General features: G+C 38.8%; 1 protein-coding gene and 1 long non-coding RNA gene across 18 annotated transcripts in view; one reads left to right on the top strand and one right to left on the bottom strand.

Annotated features, from left to right (window-relative positions):
- The window catches only part of SFMBT1 (Scm like with four mbt domains 1), a 130,403-nt gene that overhangs the window by 22,734 nt on the left and 81,682 nt on the right, over nucleotides 1-25,987 (bottom strand). For 13 of the 15 annotated variants that reach the window (XR_013357857.1, XM_077858556.1, XM_077858558.1 and 10 more), the window contains 9 exons: nucleotides 20,246-20,486; nucleotides 12,706-12,794; nucleotides 10,288-10,534; nucleotides 9,295-9,389; nucleotides 8,699-8,800; nucleotides 7,100-7,250; nucleotides 4,515-4,597; nucleotides 1,696-1,822; nucleotides 361-474 (listed from right to left, as the gene is read on the bottom strand). Coding sequence is in view for 14 of the 15 variants with exons in the window: in XM_077858556.1 (XP_077714682.1) it covers nucleotides 361-474; nucleotides 1,696-1,822; nucleotides 4,515-4,597; nucleotides 7,100-7,250; nucleotides 8,699-8,800; nucleotides 9,295-9,389; nucleotides 10,288-10,534; nucleotides 12,706-12,794; nucleotides 20,246-20,486 (1,249 nt within the window). In the remaining variant the exon portion in view is untranslated. Of the gene's footprint in view, nucleotides 1-360; nucleotides 475-1,695; nucleotides 1,823-4,514; nucleotides 4,598-7,099; nucleotides 7,251-8,698; nucleotides 8,801-9,294; nucleotides 9,390-10,287; nucleotides 10,535-12,705; nucleotides 12,795-20,245; nucleotides 20,487-21,143; nucleotides 21,198-25,987 lie in introns of those variants that run through there. The other 2 variants (XM_077858565.1, XM_077858568.1) reach the window with 2 other exon arrangements.
- LOC144289920 (uncharacterized) overlaps nucleotides 1-25,987 on the top strand; it is a 41,086-nt gene that overhangs the window by 7,254 nt on the left and 7,845 nt on the right. The window contains exon 1 of one of the 3 annotated variants that reach the window (XR_013357859.1): nucleotides 21,218-21,427. The exons of 1 other annotated variant lie outside the window; for it this stretch is intronic. This is a non-coding gene — a long non-coding RNA (uncharacterized LOC144289920). Of the gene's footprint in view, nucleotides 1-21,217; nucleotides 21,428-25,987 lie in introns of those variants that run through there. One more of the 3 variants, XR_013357858.1, reaches the window with a different exon arrangement.

The following is a 25,987-nucleotide window of genomic DNA, read 5'->3' as shown; positions in this document are numbered from 1 at the left end:
TCCCACCAACAGCCAGCAAGAAACTGAGGCCCCCCGACCAAAAGCCACAAGGGAATGAATCTTGTAAACCATCATGAGTACACATGGTGGCAGATCTCCCATCTCGGGCCTTAAGATGGCTAAGTCTGGCTGACACCTTGCCTGCAGGCTCCTGAGGGCTCAGATCTAGAGCACCCAGATTCCTGACCCACAGAAATTATTAATATAAGCCACACTTGAGGCAGTAAGTGATTTGCTATGTAGGAACAATCAGAACACCACTTTGTTTTTCTCTGAAATGTCCAGATTCATCCTAATTGGTAGTAACCACTCAACAGATTATTTAAGGATCAGCCCCTTGGCCCAGAAACAGACAGCTACCTCGTGCTCGGCGAGGGGCACTGAGGGGATGGCCATTGGTTTCACACCAGCCCAAAGGAAATATATCCATGGATTCCACACTCACAATACATTCAGGTATGGGCTTCTTTGAACCTGTTTAGATTTAAAAAAAGTTTTAGACAGTTAAACAGCCTTCTTCACAGACTCCTTCTGAGACAGTATTCTATAATGCAGACACAAAATCTCTTGAGCAAGTTCCTTTCACATGTAAGTCATATTTTTTCATATATGGAAAACATCAAGGAAATAAAAGTAAACTATTCCCTATGCATACCTGTACATAAACGAAAATGGGGGCACCTGGGTGGCTCAGTCAGGTAAGTATTTGACTCTTGGTTTTAGCTCAGGTCATGATCTCAGAGTTGTGGGGTCAGGCTCCAGGCTCAGCGGGGAATCTGCTTAAGAGATTGTCTCTCTACCTCCCCCCTTCCCTCTACCCTTCTTCCTTCATCATGCTCTTTCTCTCTCAAATAAATAAATAAAATCTTAAAAAAAAAAAAAAAGAAAATGGGTAGTAGGTATACAGGGTGATCCCTAGTTACAGAACTGCAAATAAACAACTGGAACTTCCAGTAGTATTATTTAGATGGCTGACAAATATAGTCAATTTCATGAACTAACTAGAAAACAAAAGGCAACAGTGACAGTTCTTCTCAATGAGATATTAGTTCTGGTATTTGGGAACAAGCCAGAAGGTAGACCAGTGAATTTAACTCAGGATGTGATGTTGCTCAGCAGGGATTGTGTAAAATATGGTCCTTGACATCTGAATTAAATGCCAATTCTACAAACTGGAAAGAGTAGGTACCTAGTCTGTTTGGTAGCCAAATAAAAAAGAAACCCAGGCCGTATTCAGTAACTGCAGTGCTGAGTGCTCACAAAATGCTTTCTATCCATAAATCTGTCCAATCATTGAACATTATTTTTATTACATCTTTTCTATTTTACATACATTTTGGTTCTATTGGTTGGGGGGGGGGGCAAACAAAATATTCTCTCTTAAATGAACCATGTGTTAATGTTCTTGCTCATACATTCTGGTCACATTAAAATATATGCCATTTGACTTATACTTGCCCTTCAGAAAACAGGAGACTGCAGTAAAGGCTTTTTATTTACATTCATTTCCTAAAATTTGAAAGTCAAGGACAGGAAGATAAATTTTTAGCTAAGAATCTTGCATTACAAATTACAAGTGTCTTAGCAAGACCCCTATTTAGCTATTTGATGAAGTCTAACAAGCCACATCATAGGGATAAGCAGACAGGATAGAGCAGCGGCCACAGGAAGGCTTCTTAGGGGTACAGCACTTACCCTCCAGCTGGAGCCACAGGTAGGAGCCTCTCACTGCAGTAATAGTGGCAACACACACTTCTTCAGGGAGAAGAGGGTTCACTGCTTCAAGCTTCATATTCTCTTTAAATTCATGCTCAGAAATGGACTGGAAAATGAATCAAATCCAAACTCATACTCAGTATTAACTCATGTGCTCATCTGAAAGACCTATTCTAAGTAATATTTAACCCTAGAGTAACACTTTAAAGCTACAAATTTATTTTGCTTTGTTTTCTTTCTTAATGAAGCAAAGTCAAATGTCTGTCTCTCTTGGTATTATAAGCAGTTTATGAGGTCAGGTACACTTGCATTATGCTACCTGTGTGACCCTGCTCAAGTTGTATAACCTCTTTTGCCTTAGTTTACTTCATCTGCAGATGACCTTGAGAACACTGACTTTACTAGGTTACTTTGAGTTTTCATAAAATAAAGTACCTAAGGTTCTGTGCCCTGAACCAACTGGCTCTCACCCACTGTTGGTTTGTTCTCTTCCCATAAAGGGCTCCATCACACAATTAGCTGTCTGGTTCCTCGTTCTATGTATAAAAAAGGCAGTCAGGATAAATAATGCTTATGAACAAGAGAAAATACACATTGAAAAATTTGCAACTTCTGAGTCAAAATGGAGAATTGAACTATATTTGATTATTCTCTCTTCTTTCTGATAGCACCCTAAAACTGAGTGCTTTGTTTTTTTTTAACATAAAAAAAGAACGAAAAGATTTGTTGAAAACATTTAAGAAGCATTTAGGTCATACCACTGGCTCCTCTACTCCACACCCCAGGGCAACTATCCCATCCCTTTCCTACAAAAGATTTATCCTCCAGAAAGGTAAGACAGAAGAAGATCCCTGGGCAGGACGACACAGGAACTGCTGAGGGCATACACACAATGCCCCAAACAGCATGCACCTGGAATGCTGAGAGGTCTGTCCAGTCCTTGCCTCTACCCTCCAAGCAGACTGGAAATATGTGGTCATATGACAAGCCCAGGAAGAAACATGGGAACATATGGATTGCCAGACACATTCCACCCTAAAAAGAAATTCAAGATGCACAAGCCCCCCGCCCCCCCAGCCTCAGAGCTTCCAATCGGCTTCATCTTTTAGTCTCTCCATTCTTAAATATGAGCAAACCACCGAGCATCACTAGACATCTAAAAACATGAAAGCTAGGGACCAAAGTAGACAAAACAAACAGAGTGGAGAAGACTTTATGCAAGAAGAAAATTTCCCAGAAGGCATGGGTAATTAACATCCCCTGAGTTAAAGAAACACTATCACATCTTCAAAACAAGAGTAGTATGTTATTTAAAGTAAATACTCAGAGAACAGAAACAGTTCTGGAAAATTAAAAAATGTGGTATTAAAAACTCTAAAGAAGGACTGAAAGATAAAGTGCATGTTATGTATACAGGCATACAAGACTATGTGTTAACTCTATGTTAACACTCAAGAGAACACCAGTTAACAATCCACATACAAAGGAAAAGCCTTACCAAAGGATTAGCAAATGAATACATATTAACACATCTTAAGTTAAAATAGACTGGTTCATCAAAAGAGGATTCCCTGATTTAGATGATGACTTTCAATTAACCCAGTAATACACTGAGTCAGGAAAGGGAACTTCTGCAGCATATATTATTAGTGTCTCCCCACCCCTCAAATAAACTCTAAGTTTCATAAAGGTATGTGGGGGGGGATGGGAATCATAGATTTCCTGATGTGATTGCCTTTGCGGAAACAGATAGAAGCTACTGGAAGATATGGGAAGAACTAGCAATAGAAACAAGAAAATTAAGCTATGAAGGGATGCCTGTGTGGCTCAGTCGGTTGAGCGCCTGACTCTTGATTTTGGCTCAGGTCATGATCTCGAGGTCATGAGATGGAGCCCCACATCGGGCTCCATGCTCAATGGGGAATCTGCTTGAGGATCCTCACTTTTTCCTTCCTGTGCCCTTCCCCTATTCGCGTTCTCTCTCTCTCAAATAAATAAATCTTAAAAAAAAAGAAAAAGAAAATGAAGTCATGAAAAACATGGTAATTATTATTAACTTGAGGACAAATAAAAAAAATCATAAAATAATGCAGTGTTCAGCTGTGAATAGTATCTGAATGCATATCATAGTGTGAATATTCAATTCATTTTAACCCAAAATTGCAATAGGCCTCTTATAGAAAGAAGAGGTGGGTTAGACAGAGAAAGGTATGTAAAATAGCTAAGTGCTCATTTACCATAACATACAACCAATAGACATCTCTAAAATTAATGACTCAAAAGATCGCAGCATACTATTTTGAAAATGATTTAAGTATAAACAATATCAAAACAACAGTGAGAACAAGAGGATTGAGTACTCCTGGAAAGGGAGACCACCGAAAGGGATAGGGCAGGGAATTGTTGTTTTATGTTTTAAGCTTTCTACTGCTATTTGGCATTGTAAACCAAATGCATATAATATTTTCACAGAAGTATTTTTAATTAAGTTTAATGATTTTTTCCACCTAGTATTTAAGCATTTTTTCATATTTTTAAACAACCAAATATAATAATGCAAACAAAAAATTAACATGATTTCAACTAAGTAAAAAAATTGATAAAACTTTAAAAACCAATTAAATTAACAAATTAACTTCCATAGTAAATGAATTTTTTCCTTGGACCATTTTATTATATCCAACAAGATGCTTATTTGGTTTGAGTGAGAGGGCTGAGTAATAACCATATGAGGATAGGAGGCATAGCAGTCCCTGGTAGCCCCAGAGCATGGTGATGAGGGGACCAGGGGTTCTCACCGGAGGGAAGCACCTCTGGGGAGCAGCTTCAGCACCACACTGTTTGAGGTAGTCGGCCCAATCAAAGTCCTGGCCCGGGTAGCCTAGGTAAGGACATAAGAACAATAATTCACACCACACATGCCTGCCCAGCTTTTCCATTCTGCAAGGTGTCCACCCACAACTTCTCATTTGCTAATTTGAGGACTTTGTTGATTTTAGGGAGGAGGAAAAACAACCTATAAAACAAAAGCATTTTTCATGTTATAAAACAGAGCAACTCTGCTCAAATCATAGCAATATACTAAAATTCTTTGAATAAAATTTTTAAACTTTCAAGTTTCAAATTACACATTTATTTTCAACAGTATTTTATAGGATTCGCTGCTGGCAGTTTACCGAAAGAATTTAAGACACTTATGACTAGATTTGATTTGTAGTAATAAATCCAGTCTTACTATCCATTCTATTCCAAGTTAGGCTCTAAAGGAAGAGACAGCAAATAATCTTTTTCCTCTCATGAAGCTATGCCCTTACACATCTTAGCCACACCTGACACAATGCTCTCAGTGCTGTTTTCAGATTCATGTTCTACAGGATCACAATACTCTTAAAACCTCAATCATGAATTCATCTCAGAAAACAGAGTTGGGCTTAACTGCCTGCTTAAGTCCACCATAGTCCCTGGTAGAGGCCTCTGAGACCTGACGCCCTGGCTCCACTGTCTGCCTGGAGGCCCCACTGCCCCACCGTTTCTGAGCAGCTCTCCCCTGCATTGAACTAAGCACCTCACAGACACACAGCAGGCTACCACACTATACCACCCAACAGCCAAACCGCCCCTGCAGTCCCTCCTCTCCCCAGCTCAGACTGGCACCATGCTCCCCAGCCACCTCCACCTCTCTACCTCACAGTAAATTAGCTGCCATTTTCAGTTACATAGTCCACTACTCTCCTCCTCTTTACTGAGACAGATGTATTGTCTATAACAATGCAGAAAACTCCAATATCTTTAATAAATTGTTTTTCCTTTTCACGGAAAGGGAGCAGGCAAGATAAGCATTTGGAATGTCCAGAGCCTTCTAGCAAAGCAAGAACTTCCTCCTGTAGGTGTGCACCCTCCCCACCCCGCCACCACCAGGCAGGTGTGCTTACTCTGTTCACTGATGGAGAACCTGGGAGGCTCCATTACTGTTTTCCCCTACTTGTTCCTTGAAAGACTGTGCTACTCACTTTTCCCCCGGTGACAAACAAGCCCAATGTCTAGCTCATAGCAAACATTCCGTAGATGTTTGTTGGATGAATGAAGGCTGAATAAACAGCAAAAGGTTCTGAGTTTTTGACTCTTGTTAAACAGCAGAGTACTTCTAGCCCAGTGTTCCAGCATTCACCATTTAGAAAGTGAAGCTGTGTTCACCAAAAGCCAAAATAAAAGATATAGACTGCCAATCAAATAATCTGATTGCTGATATAAAACATTTGACATGTCTAGACAGTCTAAATTTAAAAATATTAAAATTTATTAAAAATTTCAGTCAAGCTCAATTAATGTCATATTTAAGGACCAAAGATTATATTTTGCAGGAGCACCTGGGTGGCTCAGTCAGTTAAGCATCTGACTCTTGATTTCGGCTCAGGTTATGATCTCAGAGTCATGAGATCAAACCCCAGGTTGGGCTTCGCACTGAGCATGGAGCCAACTAGAGATTCTTTCTCTCCCTCTGCCCCGTCCCCCCACCCTCAGCCCCTGCTCATACACTCTCTCTCAATAAATCTTAAAAAAAAAAAAAAAAAGAGAAAAAAAAGGTTATATTTTGCAAAGTCTCAAACACCAGGAAAATGAGTTGTTGCTTTCCTACCTAAAGCTTCTCTGAGTCCTGCTCTTAATCATAAACCTTCTTCCCAAGTCTGACAAGCCTCACTCCAAGGGGATGCTCAGAAACCTAAAAATCAGTCATCTGCCTCCTACCACCCAGCTCTGGTACGGAGGTCTTTTCCCATAAGCCAGCTCCTGACATTCCCTGTGTACTTTACCTTCACTTCTCTGTACCCTCACGACAGACACAGGAGAGAGCAAACTAGGAACCTGCATGAAAGCTCAGGCTGTTATGAAGATATATTTGTCAAGGTAAGAGGACAGAACATACTTAATCTTTAATAGTTTTTTAGCTTAATTTGTAATTTGCAAATATGTAAACAATGGAATCAAGGCCTTCATTTATACTTGTCTTGGGACCCAAAAATGTTAAGGACAGGCTGGGGCACAAGGAGAGACAGACAAAAGATCCAGGTGATGCCATCTGATAAATCCTCTTCTTTTTTCTTTTTCTTTCTTTCCTTTCTTTCTTTCTTTTTAAGATTTATTTATTTTAGATAGAGAGTGAGTGAACACAAGCAGGAGGGGCAGAGAGAGAGAGAACGTCAAGCAGACTCTACACTGAACACAGAGCCTGATGTGGGGATCGATCTCACAATCCTGAGATCACAACCTGAGCCAAAACTAAGAGTTGGACGCTTAATCAACTGAGCCACCCAGGTGCCCCGATAAATCCCATTTCTTAAAAAGAAGACCCTGAGGAACAATTCAGAACAGAACAACTACCTACCAGGAGGGGGGCTGATGTGTAAACCATTCTTTAGACTCCACTGCACAGGGAAAATACCAGGACTGTCGGCATGACACACAAAACATCGTCGTGCATGATTCTCTGGTCGCAAATCATCCATTTCTACCAGAAAGTACTTCTCATCAAAAACCTGCACATACAATTGGACAACAGAGACAAATGGTTTTACATGCATGTATACACACACTTATGTGTCTGTCATTTCCCTGACATAGACAAACATGTTACAAAACTTCATAGCTACAGTGAGTATGAATAATAACACTAAGTACTGGGCAGCCCCAGTGGCGCAGAGGTTTGGCGCCGCCTGCAGCCTGGGTGTGATCCTGGAGGCCCGGGATCGAGTCCCATGTCAGGCTCCCTACATGGACCCTGCTTCTCCCTCTCCCTCTGCCTGTGTCTCTGCCCCTCTCTCTCTCTCTCTCTCTCTCTCTGTGTCTATGAATAAATAAAATCTTTAAAAAAAATAAAAATAAAAAAAATAACAGTAGTACTCAATAAATGTTACCTATGCATCAGGCATTGCTTTAAATGCTTTTCAAGCATTAACTTGAAAATGCAATGCAGTAAGGTAGGTACCATTCTCAACTCCACTTTGCAGATAAGGAAACTGATTTAAAAAGAGGATAAACAAATTGCCCCATTTTACTCAGCAAGAAAGAAGCGGAACGTACGTTCAAATATAAGTATTTGGGCTCCAAATAAAATTTAGTTTAGGCTGAGTGAGGAGTTCACCACATTTGCATATTAGATTTTTGGATCCTAGCCTAGTTTCAAATACCAATAAGGTTTTATTAACCTGCTCTGGCTCTTTCCCTCCCCATGGCCCTTCAGACTCCAGAAAGGGCCTTCTGACCCCACTGCAGGTTCAGAATTCCTCCCTTAGAATAATCTTCTCCTAAGGCAAAACAAATTTAAATCTCAACAGGTCAGAAAATTCAGGATCCAAGTGACCACTCCCCTAGCCACACTTGTCTTCTGGCTCTACTCGGTAAGTGGGCCTCTGCTCTAGTCCTAACTGATCTCTTCTCTTGTGCCTCAGTACCAGTAACAGAGTCCCTAAGGCCTGACAACCTGCCCAGCTCCTGTGGTTACTCTCAGAATGAGCCTTACTTTTGTCAGCCTTCCAAAAGACTGGAGTCTGAGTGTGGACTCCATGCTGGAGAAATCCTAGACAGATCTCATGATACAGACCATCTGCCTCCCACCCCAACACATCCCCTCACCCACTGAGCCCTGAACCTTATAGACACTGTCACCTGCGCCCATATTTCTCAGACACTGCAGCCTGCCTGCTGGGTATATCCTCTCTCTAGCTGTATACAGTGAGACCTGCCCCAAAGACCAGGCCCCACACCTCTGGCATCCAAGCTTTGGTTGGCTGGGGTGACCAGGCGAATGGGCCACAGAAAACTGGACAGTATAAATACAAAATGTGCACAGAAGTCATTCTAGCCTCACAGCTTAGGAGAAACATGGCTTGCATTAGCAGAGCCTGAAGACCAAAAAACTCAAACCACTTTTCTAAACCAGTCACCCTGACAGGAATTCTTAGCAGAAGAGCTGCCCCCATGTTACCTTAACAACTGTAGCAGGAGAGATCCCAAAAGGAGACCAGGGGTCCACAGCTTCTAACTTCATATTTACAAAGAATGAGTGAGTGCTAATCACTTGTTTGTCCTGAAATGCAAACACCAAGAGGGAATAAAAAGATAGTATTTTCACATTAATTTTATACTCATATATAGCTGAATACTACTCTTAATTAATTAAAATAGAACTGTCCAGTTTCTGATAAATAATTTAATCCTATATTTTCTTTCCTGGAAAAAATTATTCAGAAACAAAAACATAGGAAGTACTCCTACTCTCTATATTTGGCACACAAAAGCCATCTGGAGGAAAAACAAGTTTATTTTATAACGAGTTAGGGCTATGGAGTTAAGAGTGGAAAAGAAAAGACTCAAATGCTGTAAGAAAATGTTGGGAGAAGACCTAGGCTACTTTTTAGAAGAAAAACAGGACACTCATCACTCCAGCCTTCCAACCTCTTTCCTCCTTCAGACATCCCAGCACTCTCACTGACCCTGGGGATTACTGTGCACCCTGCCACCCCCAGCTGCCTTACTCTGCTGTGAGAAGGGAAGAACCGATCCATCACATTTGGTTTTTACCTTAAATAAGTAGGATGGCAATGGCTCTTCCTCCTCCTCTTTCACTTTGGCCAAGATCTCTTGCCACTCAGCTTCAGTTTTCAGATGCCGGATGGCTTTTGTAAAACAAGACAGGATATTTTATTTTATTTTAATTAATTAATTAATTTATTTATTTATTTATTTACTTTTAAGACAGGATATTTTAAATGAGGAAAATTTACACACTTTATAACTGTTCTGAATACATCCAACACAAACAAAAAAGTCACTTTCCATGGAGAAAAGAAAGGGCTCCAGCCCACTTACACCATCTTCATTCACAGAGCCTGTACCTTAACTTCAGTAGTTTGCCCCTCTGTTCAGAGCCTGGGTATTAGGCCTGGTGAAAAAACCCGCAGCAATGGGGCGTCTGGGTGGCTCAGTCGGTAAAGGGTCTGCCTCTGGCTCAGGTCATGATCTCAGAGTCCTGGGACTGAGCCCCACATGGGGCTTCCTGCTCACTGGGAAGTCTGCTTCTAACCCTCTCCCTTTGCAGCTCCCCCTGCTCGTGCTCTCTCTTGCAGATAAATAAAATCTTTCTAAAAAAAAATTTTTTTAAACCTGTAGCAAGATCATAAGGACTGCTGTAGGCCACAAAATCATATAACACCCAAACAAAGGCACATAAGTGCAAATTGCTTTAAACAGTAACTCCAGTTTTGAGATCATTGTTATTTCTTCCAATCAACAGTTCACTTTGAACTAAGACCTATCCTATTCCTACACCTATCTAAATACTACCTAGAGAATTTTTCTTCAACTTTGGTAAGGATTCAGTATGAGTTGAGGCAGGAGTCCATAAGGTACATCAATATGTGTGGCAAATTGCTAAATTAGCAAACCAAAAGAAACATCTCTATTATGCTTTTGTAATATGCAGAATAATACATTTTTCAGTCTCATCAACATTAATAAAAGCATAATATAACAATAATGTAACAGTTAAAAGAAAAATGTTATATTACTCTTCACCTAATGGGGGCTGCAGTTCATATCCATGCTGAGCAGCCCAACCAACGTGATGAAGAAACGGATCCAAGTAATACAACCAAAGCTCAAAACTGTCAGAACTTGCAAGTCCTTCATAACGCAGCTTCAGCCTTCCCCCAATGTTTTCTACTACAGTAACAATCCAAGTGCTTAACGAGTCACGGAAAGCTTGACATTCTAGCCTGGAGCCTGGAGCAATGAGATCTAAAGGATTCCTCCCATTGCGGAGCTGTGGGTACAAGAGGTGAAATGATTACAAGAAGTTCAGATGGCATTTTAAAAAGTCAAGTTATAAAGGATCTCAAATGAGCCTTTATATTTCTACCCACTCAAAGCCATGACACTGAAAGGCCTAATCTCATACAAGTCTCCATAATATTATTTCTAGATGATATGAAAATGTTTATCTTAAAGAAAATTCTACTTATAATGCAATGAAACTATTCTAACAGACCTCTGTCTCTAAAATTATGCTGTATAGTTTAATCTAGTAAAAACTTTTAAATTATCATTACTTAGTCTGATTATGAAAGCAAATATGATCACCATTAAATGAAAAATAACAACAAAAGTCAAAATCACCTCTAAGAAAGAACCACAAAAAATACTTTCACACCCACTCTAGACCAGATTTCCTACACACAAGTCAACACATCTACCTATATCTGTCTCACATTTTTTGAAAAACGGGAGCATTGTATACTCTTTTTCAATTTGTGTTTATCACTTAATACATCACAGCTATCTTTCTATTATAGCACATATAAATCTTTATTCTTTTATACTGTTTTTATTGATATTCTGTGTTCTAAATGGGTAGTAATTTATCCACTTATCTACTGATGGCATTTCAGTTGTTTCTGATTTTTTATTCATTTCACAATAATGTTCCTACAAACACAGTTGTTTTGATTATGCTGATGGAACGGAAAAGTTTAGCTATCACTCTAGATACATATTAAAAGCTACAATAAAGAATAAAAGGGAATGCTGATTCCAATATCATCACTTAACTATTTATTAGTCAAACTCCCATTTTTTTCCTAATAAGAATTGGTCTGCAACACTTACAGATTTATATAAATGCAAAAGAACATATGAACAAATGAAGGAACACGTTCACAGCTAAAAATCAGGATGGGAGAATCAAGGTCAATGTAGAGCTGGATATCTAGTAATTCATTTGTTCATGATTTCATTCATTCATTAAAATTTTATGGTTTGTTTAGTGTGTGCCAGACACTGGCTAAACATAATGAAATGAGTCAGAGGATAAAATAAAAAGATCAACTGGAAATTGAGTATTTACCAATCAAGTTTTAAAGGTGAATGTGAATGAATCACAGAATGAGATGTAAGAGTCAAAACCATAAAACTTATAGAAGAAAAAAAAAAGACTAAATCTTTGTGACCTTGCATTAAACAAAGCCTTCTTACATAACACCAAAAGTGCAAATAACAACAAAATAGATAAGCTAAACTACATCAAAATAAGCTTTTGTGCTGCATACAGTATCATTAAGAAAGTGAAAAGACAATCCACAATGTATTTGGAAATCATGTATCTGACCTGGACTTGTTATCAGAATATAAGAACTCTTACAATTCTATAATAAAAAGACAATCCATTTTAAAAATGGGCAGAGACATTTCCCCAAAGAAGATTCACAAATAGCAAACAGTACAGAAAAAGATGCTCAACATCATTAGGCATTAGGAAAATGCAAATCAAAAGGAGAAACTGCTTCATATTCACTAGCATAGCTATAACCAAAAGAGAGTAACAAGTGTTGGCAAAAATGTAGAGAAATTGGAACGTTCATACATTGCATTCCACATATGCCACAAAGAATATAACTGGTATGACAGAAAGTGACAAAATATAACTTAGAAATGTCAAAACCAATAAACTGATTTCACAAAAACAAGAAATCTATATTATATTCACTAACAAGCTAAAAAGCTCCACTAATTTAAAAGGACTGCTGAATGCACATAGCGGTTAAGAATTCAATAGGTCCAATGTCTTCCGAGCTACAGAAACGGGGGTCTCAAGTCACCTGGGGTGGGAGTTAAAATTCCTGAAGTAGAATCAACACCTGCTCAGCTCTAGAGCCCAAAAAAGGCCATTATCTTCCAACTTCACAAAAGAATCTGGAAAACTAGATTTTTATGTGTTAGCAACTAATTCAGAACATTTTAGGTACTAAGAAAGGCACCAGTTGGCAACCTCTGAGGAGAAGTTTAAACCTGCCGGTACCCATTGTCTATGTCTGTAGTAACAATGCTTATTTGCTGTAGAGTGATAAATGAACAACCAATTTTAAGATTTCTTAGACAGGAAATACCACCGAAGATGAAAAGGGTTTTCCACCTGATTCTGCAAGCAGTAATACTCACGCCTTCTAGCAGCGGAACAGGAGGGCTACATGCTCCCATAAGGGTCTGCCGTAGAAACTTGTTCCAATCAGACACTTTATCTCTGATGCCTAGATGAGAAAAATAAGTGATTACTCATAATGTCAGCTACAGAACACAGAGAAACGAAACTCAACCTAATACAGAGAAGTTAAACCACCAGTGAAAATGATTTAGAGATGTATTTGTACTTTTAATATCTGAGTCCAACATATTAACTTCTTTCAGAGATTAAAAAAAAATCCCCCTCTAGATAGACCTACTTCCTGATTAGTTTAATAAGAAGTGTACACAAAACAAAGAGAATACAGTAACAGGGAGTTGGGCCCAATTTATCCAAAAGTTAACTACTTTATTTTTTAGGATGGGAATCCTCAAACATATATAAAGGTAGAAAAAGGGATATGATGACCCCCATATACACTAGCTTCAACAACTGTCATTTCACGGTCAGTCTTTCCAGGAGTTGTTAGCAAACTACAACTTGTGGGCTAATTCTGGCCTACTGTCTATTTTTGTAGTTAATAACGTTTTATTGAAACACAGTATGCCCATTTGTTTACTCATTGTCTGTGGCTGCTTTCACACTACAAAGATAGCATTAGGTAGCTATTAAGAGGGATCACATGGCCTGTAAAGCCTAAAATATTTACTGTTTGGCACTTTGCAGATATTTTGCCAATCCCTGATGATCTATACTCTCACACAGTCCACCTCACCCAACCACAGAATATTTAGAAGCCAATTCCTAGGGGCACTTGGGTGGCTCAGTGGTTGAGCGTCTGCCTTTGGCTCAGGTCGTGATCCGGGGGTCCTGGGATTGAGCCCGCATCAGGTTCCCCGCAGGGAGGCTGCTTCTCCCTCTGCCTATGTCTCTGCCTCTCTGTGTCTCTCATGAATAAATAAAATCAATCAATCAATAAGGTGATTTTTCTATCATCCTTTTTTTGTTTACTAACCAAAATATCTTTTAAAGAAAAATTTCACTTCTTCAACTACTTCATTACCTTCAGGTACAAAAAAAGCCAGGATACATGTTTGACTCTCTTTACCTTCCCCATATTTACTGGCCTACAAAATCATCAGTGGCTTCCCTAGCATCTTCCAAAAGAAATCAATGAGTTCTGTTGACAAGTCTCACTAGGAAATTAATGACTAGATCATATATGACATGTTTCAGCCTATCGCAGCTATTATTCTACTGATGCTCAAACTGTCTTGTCTTTAACCAGAAGGAATCTCTTCTGACATGACCCTAGTAAACAGTCACTGACATCTTTCTTACTTTTGGTATGAATGGTGCCCCAGGCTCAGCTTGTACCTTTCCTGCCCCAGTCCAGGAATCAGCTTCATCTCCAAGGAGCTCTAATTTATTCAAGTCAAATGGCATTTAGAGATCATAATTAGGGTGCTGAGAGTGCTCATTTTTAAATATTCTTTATACTAAGTTTGTGTTTCTAAGGCCTCCTCAGTATCTAGAACTAAGAAATATTTTCTCTTTTTTTAAGACATAAATCACATCAGGAGTTCGTACTGATACTTCCAATACAAATTCACAAAGATGTTGTTTCTACTTGACTTCATTTATACAAGTTTTTTTTTTTTTTTTTTTAATTTATTTATGATAGTCACACACAGAGAGAGAGGCAGAGACATAGGCAGAGGGAGAAGCAGGCTCCATGCACCGAGAGCCCGACGTGGGATTCGATCCCAGGTCTCCAGGATCGCGCCCTGGGCTAAAGGCAGGCGCCAAACCGCTGCGCCACCCAGGGATCCCTATACAAGTTCTATTTCCTTTTTTTCCTGCTGAAAGCCCTAGCTCTCAATTACACATTTCATTATGACTTCATCCCATAATACCCGAATAGTACTTCAAAATAACATCACCTTTGTCATCAACAATGATTACTGAAAATAGCTTACTTTTGTTGTTGCTATGTTATATGCCTATTAGGGATGTGCGTTTAAATTACTGTATATGAGAGTCAATGAAATAGTTCTCTGAGTATCACTTCACAATCTCTATATACAGTTATACTCTTATGCTGCTTTTGTTTTTGTTTTTCAGAAATTTCTTTAAAATTTAATTTTGTAGTTATATAAAACACTTACATAGTGCAAATTCAAATCTACAAAATAGGTACAATTAGAAAATCTAGCTTCTTTCCCTCCCCCTGCCCCCAATTCCATTCCCTTCCTTCCTCACAGGTAACTTTTTTTTTTTTTTAAATGGGAGCAAGGTTCAAATAGCATTTTTTTTAAGATTTTATTTATTTATTCATGAGACACACACACACACACACACAGAGGCAGAGACATAGGCAGAGGGAGAAGCAGACTCCCTACAAAGAGCCTGATGTGGGACTCGATCCCAGGACCCTGCGATCATGACCCCAGCTGAAGGCAGACACTTAACCACTGAGCCAATTCAGGTGTCCCCATAGGTAACTTTTTAAATAGATTTATTTGGGGGGACGCCTGCGTGGCTCAGTGGTTGAGCAACTGCCTTTAGCTCAGGGCATAATCTCAGTGTCCTAGGATTGAGGCCTGCATTGGGCTCCCCACAGGAAGCCTGCTTCTCCCTCTGCCTATGTCTCTGCCTCTCTCTGTGTGTCTCTCATGTGTAAAATAAAAAGTTTAAAAAATAAATCTTTTTTTAAAAAATAGATTTATTCTTTTATTTTTTAAAAATGAACTTCACATATATACATTCATACGCTCTCCCTCTCCTTCATTCTATACACATTTTTCTCTTTTCATAAAACAAGATATCCTGGAGAACACTCCCTAGCTGTAGTGTTGGTCCCCATAGATGGTCCCCATTTTCTTTTACCATGCACTGCAGCTTTCATCATCATAAAGTACCCTTTTGTCTCATATAATGCTTTCTGATCTGAATTCTACCTTTGCGAAATACCAAGACTGACACTACTTTCTTTTCCATGTGATTTGATTTTTATGTATTTTTGTCTATCCTTATATTTTAACCCTTTCAGAATCTCTCCATTTAGGTGGGTCTCCTGAACGTAGCACAGAAGTAGGTTTTGCTTTCTGAACCAATCTGAACTGTTCTTTTACTTTTAATAGAAGACTAACCCCATTAACATTTATTGATATTATCAAGAAGTATGGCCTCAATTCTGTCATGTTGTTAAATATTATACATTAGTGTGTGTGTATGCACAGTCTCTCACTATGTGATCTATTTCATTTGAACATATACTTTTTCTTTTTAAAATCTATCTTTTGGTGTTTAGAAAAGTTTGTGTTTTTTTTCTTCTGGTTATCTCAGTATATACTAACACCTTTATATAACACTTTAGTTCTATTTTTGGACTATTTTCCATTTCATTGTTCTATAAACAATACTAACATTAGCCAAAACTTCTTTTTCTCCTCTTCTTCACAATCTCATTTCAGGTAATAGTCTTTTATACTCGATTAACATTTAAAAGGTAATTAGTTTAATTACTCTGCAGTAAAGCTGGTTTTTTGAAAAGGCAGTGAGTGAGCTTTACCACTATGCACATGTCCCCTCCCTCTTGCTGCCTCACATTTTTATAGTTACACTGTATCTATACCATCAGACGAGGTAGCCATTACATACTATACTGTCTCCTTTGTAATCTTCATTGAGTTCCAAGTTCTACAGCTACACATATATTTATAACGTCTCATTAACAGTTCTTATACTAATGTCTCTTCATTCACTTGGTTTTTTAATGCTCAGTCCCCAGTGGATGTGTTAGGAAGGGCTCACAGGAACACTATTCCTGAGTCTTCACACCTTCCTGTCTGCTTATGGCCTTTATACCTGAAGTTCAGTGTGGCCAGATGCAAACCCTTGTCTCTTAACGATGTTACCCCACTATCTTTTGTCATAAAGCATTATTGTCAATCTGATGATAATCTGGTTTTCCTCCCTTTTCAAGAAATTTAGACCCTTTGCCTGAATAACCAAGGGATTATATTTTTAAAGTTCAAGCGTCATTAGAACACACCTTGATAGAGCTGCTCTCACTTGATTTTCCCATGTACAAAGTGAGCCCTTTCCATATGTGTTTCAGTCCTATTTTATTTCAGTCAAGTTTATTTGAGTGAAAGTTTATAGTATTTTATTATTTTATTGTCATGGTTTTCTTTGGGGACTTTATCCTAAGTCTTTTTTCTTTCCTACTTTCTTTTTATTTTAAATTTTTTCTTCCTTTTCATCTTCCATTTCTCTTCAGATATTATTCATGGTAGATTTGTTCCTGTTTAACTTAGTCTTCCTTCCTAATATCTTTTTATTTCTAGTTCTTGCCTAACTTTTACTTTTTCTTTTTTCTTAAGATTTTATTTATTTATTCATGAGAGACACACAGAGAGAGAGAGAGAGAGAGAGGCAGAGAGAGACACAGGCAGAGGGAGAAGCAGGCTCCATGCAGGGAGCCCAATGTGGGACTCGATCCCGGGACTCCAGGATCATTTGGGCCAAAGGCAGGCGCTAAACCATTGAGCCACCCAGAGATCCCCAACTTTTTCTCTTTTCAAATATCCCTTTTCTCTTTCATTTCTGAATTTTTATGAATTTTATACTTTTTCTCACTGCTTCTATCATTGTTACTACTTTCTCTTAGCTGATTTTTTTAAAAGATTTTATTTATTCATGAAAGACACAGAGAAAGAGGCAGAGACATAGACAGAGAGAGAAGCAGGCTCCCTGCAGGGAGCCCAAAATGGGACTCGATCCCAGGACTCTGGGATCATGCCCTGAGCGGAAGGCAGCTGCTCAACCGCTGAGCCACCCAGGCATCCTATCTCTTTGCTGATTTTCAAATGTTTTTATGTGACATAATGTTCATATCTCTTTTGTGGTTACATTTCTCTGGAATGATTTTATTCCATCCTTCTCTCCTCTCTCTCCCTCTTGCTCTTTTGTTATAATAACCTTATACTCCATGAAAATCATTTAAATGAAATGAATTTTCCTAGACTCCTAGGATGAAATGGTAGGCCAGTCAGAGCTTCATGTCTCTAGAGCTTCCTCTTACAATGTTTTTTCACAAAATGCTTAAAAATATGGCAGCTAGGGGCGCCTGGGTGGTTCAGTCAGTTCAGCATCTGACTCTTGGTTTCAGCTCAGGTCTTCATCTCAGGGTCCTGGGATAGAGCCCCATGACAGGCTTCATGCTCAGTTTAGGATTCTCTCTCCCTCTCCCTCTATCCCCTCCCCTGCTCTAAGTAAATAAATAAATCTTAAAAAAATAAAAAGGCAGCTAGAAGACCACAGACTCCCAAGGACCCTAACACCTAAATCTTCATTTCAAAATACCATTTTTCACCAAAAGAAGCCAGAATTCCTTGGAGAAATGGCTGATTTCAAGGAAAAGCTTCTTGGGCTACAGCATAAGAAATTACTCAAAGAATGATGGGAACTTAACAAAGTACATATTAGCCAGCTTAAAGGGGTACCCACTTCCCAATTCGAGGACAATGTGAACATCAAAATAAATAATGACAGTAACGGACTATAACTTATCGAGTAAAATAAGAATCACAAGTCTACACTGACAAACACACATACATATATGTATGTAAATGGGGAAAAGGAAAGCTCTTTCTATTGTAGAAAGCCTATTATGAAATGTAGACAGAAAATACCATTTGTTAATCATTAGAGTAATAACCATTTCAGACAAAAATAATCAAGTGCTCGGGGATCCCTGGGTGGCGCAGTGGTTTGGCGCCTGCCTTTGGCCCAGGGCGCGATCCTGTAGACCTGGGATCGAGTCCCACGTCGGGCTCCCGGTGCATGGAGCCTGCTTCTCCCTCTGCCTATGTCTCTGCCTCTCTCTCTCTGTGACTATCATAAATAAAAATTAAAAAAATTATAAAAAAAAATAAAATAAAAATAGTGGGTTGAAGTTTGAAGAGTGATGAGATACTTACATTAACTCAAAGTATCTTCCTATAAGATACTTAGTAATTTGAAGGTATAAAAGTAATCTTATGGTGGAAAAACCTGGCATACACCCAATTAATCAAGTGATAAAAGTTAATATCACCAGTTACAGGTCCTAATAATGACTGGTGCCTTAGAAGAACTGAGTCACTTCTGCACTTTTCCAACCAAAAGTGCACAATTGGAGTCTAAGGAAACATCAGACAAACCCAAAGTGTGGGACCTTCTAAGAGAATAACTGGCTTGTACTCTTCAACATCAACACCAAGAAACACAGAGTTAGGTTAAGGACACTAAAGAGACATGACAATCAAATGCAATGTGATCCAGGAAAAGAAACAAGGCATGATCAATATTACTGGGAAAATTGGCCCATAACTTTCAAAAATGTCAAAGTCATGAGAGACAAAGAAAGTCTGAGAAACTGTTCCAGATTAAAGGAATCTTATGAGACATGACAACTGGATGCAACACATGATCTGGGATTCCCTTTTACTATAAAAACATTATGGGGAGATACCTGAGCGGCTCAGCGGTTTAGTGCCTGCCTTCAGCCCAGGGCGTGATCCTGGAGTCCCAGGATCAAGTCCTGCATCAGGCTTCCTGCATGGAGCCTGCTTCTCCCTCCGCCTATGTCTCTGCCTCTCTTCTCTCTCTGTGTGTGTGTCTCTTATGAATAACTAAATAAAATCTTTAAATAAATAAATAAATCACTATGGGTAAAAATTAAGATATACAGGTGAAATAATAGCATTACGTCAAAGTTAATTTCCTTATTTTGTTATTTTCCGGTGTTAACCAATGTCCTGATAAGTACATTAAGGTATGAGTAAAAGGCATCATGCCTACAACGGATTCTCAAATGGTTTATTAAAAAGTCACACATGTGTTTGTGTATGAAGAGGGAAGGAGGGAGAAGGAGGGATACTATAAATTTGGTAAAACAACATTTAGGTAAACTTGGCAAAAAGTCTCTAAGAATTTTCTAGGCTATTTTTGCAACTTTTCTGTAAATCTGAAATCCTAGCAAAATAAGGAGCTGAAAGAAAACAAATAAACTCTGATATTTTCTTAAACCTGAAGCCTTCTTTCCCTTTCTCCATCTTTATGTGATCTTCCCTCTCCTTCTGTCCTACTGTCTCTGTCCTGTTTAATTTGGATTCTATTCCCAGTAAGGCTCTTTCCTGGAAGGGAACTTCAGTAAACTCATTTTAAGAGTTCATAGGTCTCAGATCACCTAGAGGTGAAAAGAGGACAGTCAAATCAGAAGAGAACTAACAGCATAGCAATCTGGCCCAGCGTACTTAAAGACAAACAGACCCACAAGTGCCAAACTCAGAGAGCCTCACAGCTTTACAGGATGATAAGCAACTCATGTTCCCTAAGAGTATCGTAAAAACCCAAGGCTTTATGAAGCCCAAAAAATAATTTTCAAAGAGAGGGAAATGTGCATTACTCCTTATAGATATTTTCATTCAAAATGCTAACCCCAGAAAGTTAGAAAAACCTATTCGATGGCAGAATTGAAAACCTCAAGGTTGTGGACACATCATGTCTCAACAGCAACTATCTTATTACCTTCTGGGGCTTCAAGAGTCTTCTTATTCTGCTCACACCACCCAATGGGGTAAAGGTCAGCCTTCCTGATGTCACACCAGAAGTCGGCCCTCCGGTCCTCGCCATAGCCATCATAGCGAAGGAGCAGCAACTGCTCACAGGTGGTGATGATGGTGGCAACCCAGTAGGTTTCAGGGTCTGTTTTCACAGCCACTTCCAGTTTCATCCCAGGAGCAAATCCATTTTGCAAACGTGTGTCCACCTGAACAGGGAAATGTTACTAACCACCAGAAAAGTATCTCAAATGAGTATTTTCTTTAGCCAAAATTCTTTTTTAAGACTTACAATGCTGAGGCACTAAATGAAATAAAACTTTCTCAAGGGAAACCTGAGAAAGTCCAATTCTAACTCACAGCAGTGATCCAAACAAAACAGGGAACAGCCAAAGGAATTTTAATAGAACTCAGTATTTTCACCAAAGCAGCCTACTATGATTATAGAAAATGTTTTCTATTAAGCACATAAATCACTAAATGTTCACCATTTTAATAGCCTTCAACACATTATGTTTTCAAGAGCAATTTCTACACCCTTCAAAAAAAATTCATAAAGCTAGAAAAGGGTAAGGACAAAAGAAGCTATGATGATAATGAATTAGTATAGTATGTACTATATGTAGGGGGCCACACCTCCCAGTTTCCCTGAAACAGTCTATGTTTACTATCCTTGAATAAAAATAATGCCTTGTTTCTCTCTCAAACGGTCCTAACTCAGAGGATACATTGTATGACCACAAAGCCAAAGGTGAGCAATTCTGGAACTACTTCAGTGAATGCTAAGATTAAATACACACACACACACACACACACACACACACACACACACACACATAGTGGGAAATGAGAACCATGTTTCTCACTGTGGCAGAGAAGACCAGAATGAACCTTGCGGTGCTGAACTGGAATCAGTGGTGTCAGAATGAGGTCACAATGACTGATAGAAAAATAGTAGAAATGTGGACGTACATGTGTGTTAATACATTTCCTAGCTCTGTGAATTGACAGGGACTATAAGTAATGATACTTATCAGCAATAAGCAAACTTAGTGTAGAAATCTTGATTTATAAATGCCATCCTCCAATGAAAAAAGAACATGGGCTCCATGGAGAAATAAGTGATCCCAATTCTAGGGTAGGGAAAATAGTAAGTGCATGGAATATCTTATGATGTTAGGAAGTAAGAAAATGCTCCAAAAATCATGGGGGCGATTGGAAGGGAACGGGAGATGACTAGAAAGATCCCCCAATGGTCACATTAGGGACAATTTGAGCAATAAAATAAATAGTAAGACTAATGGATTATAACCCATAGATTTAAACAATATCCATGAGTCCATATTGTAAAAAATAAATAACAAAGGAGAGATGGATATATGTATTAGAGAGGGGGCAAGAGAGAGGCAGAAGGAGAGGGAGAGGGAGAGGATCTTAAGCAGGCTCCACACCTGCATGGAGCCCAACGTGGGGCTCAATCTCACAACTCACAAATCCTGAGATCATGATCTGAGCTGAAATCAAGAGTTGGCTCAACCGACTGAGCCACCCAGGTGCCCCTGGGTAAATATAATAGATTTTTTATGCTACCTTGTAATTAATAATTTTGCTAAAGTTAGTCATTAACTTTGTATCTGTAAATTATTTTACTCCTCTATAAATGACATTTTTTCTTTTCTTCTTAGTCTTATACATTTTAATTGTTTTTCTTAGCTTATTATATTGGCCAGAACCTCTAATATCAAATAGAAGTCATGTTAAGCAACATTTTTATCTTGTTACATATTTAAAAGAAAGTATGCATCATACTACTATTAATAAAGTTTGCTGTAGACTTTTTGTAAAAAAGTCTATCCTTTAGCAAATTAAAGAAATTCCCATCTATAGTTTACTGAGAGTTTTTATATCACGAGTCGGTATGGAATTTTACCAAATATTTTTCTCTATATATGGAGTTGATAATGTGATTTTTTCCTTTATTCTGCTACTGTGATGAATTATGCTTTTTAAATATATCTTACTCACTTTCTCTTTTCTCCTGAGATTCCAATCACACAAGCATTAGACTTTTTTATTTATTTATTTTTAAATATTTTATTTATTTATTCATGAGAGACACAGAGAAAGAGGAAAAGACATAGGCAAAGAGAGAAGCAGGCTCCTTGTGGGGAGCCTAATGCAGGACTCAATCCCAGGGTCCGGGATCACGCCCTGAGCCTAAGGCAGATGCTCAACCACTGAATCACTCAGGTGTCCCTCCACTTGGTTTTTTCTAATAGTGATTGTCACTACTGGAATTCCTTTTCTATTCACACATGTTGTCCACCTATTCTACTAGACCCTTTAACCTACTACTCATAGTTATTTAAAATTGTCAGTCTGATAGTTTCAATACCTGGGCCTTATGAGTCTGGTTCTGTTAAGTGCTTTGTCTCTTGACAGTTTGCTGTTTTTCTGTTGCTTCTTCATGTGTCTCATAATTTTTGGTTAAAAGCCAGATATCCTGTATAGAATAATCAAGACTGAGGCAAAGAGGGGCACTGGGTGGCTCAGTTGGTTAATAGGCATCTGCCTTCGGCTCAGGTCATGGTCCTGGGATAGAGCCCCATGTCAAGCTCTCTGTTTAGCGGGGGATCCCGCTTCTTCCTCTCCCTCTGCCTACGGCTCCCCCTGCTTGCGCACTCTCTCTCTCTCTCAAATAAATAAATAAAATCTTTTAAAAAACAGATTGAGGCAAATAGGATTTATGCCTGGAAATGGGCATATTTCTTTTTTGGCCTTAAGTTTGAGGGAGAAAGTCAAGTCAATGTAGTTAGGAGTGGAACTGGATTTGGGTTTTGTTGTTGTTTATTCACAGTATACCAGAGGCTCCAAAATATATAGTAGCATTTTCTATTTAAGATAATTTTCTTAAAAAAAAAAAAAAAAGATAATTTTCTATTTAAGACTCATTTGCCAAAGTGCTTTTTTCCTCAATATTTACTGCTCACAGAAGACTGAGGTCTTCTCTTTGTGACTGCATCTCAGAGACCACTCTCTCCACACTCTTGCCTCTCTCCTACAAGTAGACCTCTGTTACCCAGCATTTCCTAACTTGGTGGTTGAGGATAAGCAGAAAAGGACATTCTCGACGAGGGTTAACGAGGTGGAAGAACGAGTGAGTGACCTAGAAGACAAGTTGATAGCAAAGAGGGAAACTGAGGAAAAAAGAGACAAACAATTAAAAGACCATGAGGATAGATTAAGGGAAATAAACGACAGCCTGAGGAAGAAAAACCTACGTTTAATTGGGGTTCCCGAGGGCGCCGAAAGGGACAGAGGGCCAGAATATGTATTTGAACAAATTCTAGCTGAAAACTTTCCTAATCTGGGAAGGGAAACAGGCATTCAGATCCAGGAAATAGAGAGATCCCCCCCTAAAATCAATAAAAACCGTTCAACACCTCGACATTTAATTGTGAAGCTTGCAAATTCCAAAGATAAAGAGAAGATCCTTAAAGCAGCAAGAGACAAGAAATCCCTGACTTTTATGGGGAGGAGTATTAGGGTAACAGCAGACCTCTCCACAGAGACCTGGCAGGCCAGAAAGGGCTGGCAGGATATATTCAGGGTCCTAAATGAGAAGAACATGCAACCAAGAATACTTTATCCAGCAAGGCTCTCATTCAAAATGGAAGGAGAGATAAAGAGCTTCCAAGACAGGCAGCAACTAAAAGAATATGTGACCTCCAAACCAGCTCTGCAAGAAATTTTAAGGGGGACTCTTAAAATTCCCCTTTAAGAAGAAGTTCAGTGGAACAGTCCACAAAAACAAAGACTGAATAGATATCATGATGACACTAAACTCATATCTCTCAATAGTAACTCTGAATGTAAACGGGCTTAATGACCCCATCAAAAGGCGCAGGGTTTCAGACTGGATAAAAAAGCAGGACCCATCTATTTGCTGTCTACAAGAGACTCATTTTAGACAGAAGGACACCTACAGCCTGAAAATAAAAGGTTGGAGAACCATTTACCATTCGAATGGTCCTCAAAAGAAAGCAGGGGTAGCCATCCTTATATCAGATAAACTAAAATTTACCCCAAAGACTGTAGTGAGAGATGAAGAGGGACACTATATCATACTTAAAGGATCTATTCAACAAGAGGACTTAACAATCCTCAATATATATGCTCCGAATGTGGGAGCTGCCAAATATATAAATCAATTATTAACCAAAGTGAAGAAATACTTAGATAATAATACACTTATACTTGGTGACTTCAATCTAGCTCTTTCTATACTCGATAGGTCTTCTAAGCAAAACACCTCCAAAGAAACGAGAGCTTTAAATGATACACTGGACCAGATGGATTTCACAGATATCTACAGAACTTTACATCCAAACTCAACTGAATACACATTCTTCTCAAGTGCACATGGAACTTTCTCCAGAATAGACCACATATTGGGTCACAAATCGGGTCTGAACCGATACCAAAAGATTGGGATTGTCCCCTGCATATTCTCGGACCATAATGCCTTGAAATTAGAACTAAATCACAACAAGAAGTTTGGAAGGACCTCAAACACATGGAGGTTAAGGACCATCCTGCTAAAAGATAAAAGGGTCAACCAGGAAATTAAGGAAGAATTAAAAAGATTCATGGAAACTAATGAGAATGAAGATACAACCGTTCAAAATCTTTGGGATGCAGCAAAAGCAGTCCTAAGGGGGAAATACATCGCAATACAAGCATCCATTCAAAAACTGGAAAGAACTCAAATACAAAAGCTAACCTTACACATAAAGGAGCTAGAGGAAAAACAGCAAATAGATCCTACACCCAAGAGAAGAAGGGAGTTAATAAAGATTCGAGCAGAACTCAACGAAATCGAGACCAGAAGAACTGTGGAACAGATCAACAGAACCAGGAGTTGGTTCTTTGAAAGAATTAATAAGATAGATAAACCATTAGCCAGCCTTATTAAAAAGAAGAGAGAGAAGACTCAAATTAATAAAATCATGAATGAGAAAGGAGAGATCACTACCAACACCAAGGAAATACAAACGATTTTAAAAACATATTATGAACAGCTATACGCCAATAAATTAGGCAATCTAGAAGAAATGGACGCATTCCTGGAAAGCCACAAACTACCAAAACTGGAACAGGAAGAAATAGAAAACCTGAACAGGCCAATAACCAGGGAGGAAATTGAAGCAGTCATCAAAAACCTCCCAAGACACAAGAGTCTAGGGCCAGATGGCTTCCCAGGAGAATTTTATCAAACGTTTAAAGAAGAAACCATACCTATTCTCCTAAAGCTGTTTGGAAAATTAGAAAGAGATGGAGTACTTCCAAATTCGTTCTATGAAGCCAGCATCACCTTAATTCCAAAGCCAGACAAAGACCCCGCCAAAAAGGAGAATTACAGACCAATATCCCTGATGAACATGGATGCAAAAATTCTCAACAAGATACTGGCCAATAGGATCCAACAGTACATTAAGAAAATTATTCACCATGACCAAGTAGGATTTATCCCTGGGACACAAGGCTGGTTCAACACCCGTAAAACAATCAATGTGATTCATCATATCAGCAAGAGAAAAACCAAGAACCATATGATCCTCTCATTGGATGCAGAGAAAGCATTTGATAAAATACAGCATCCATTCCTGATCAAAACTCTTCAGAGTGTAGGGATAGAGGGAACATTCCT

The sequence above is a fragment of the Canis aureus genome, chromosome 19, assembly GCF_053574225.1.
Source record: "Canis aureus isolate CA01 chromosome 19, VMU_Caureus_v.1.0, whole genome shotgun sequence".
NCBI classification, from domain to species: domain Eukaryota; kingdom Metazoa; phylum Chordata; class Mammalia; order Carnivora; family Canidae; genus Canis; species Canis aureus.
The sequence above is the reverse complement of the archived record's forward strand: the minus strand, read 5'-3'. Positions and strand labels throughout refer to the sequence as shown.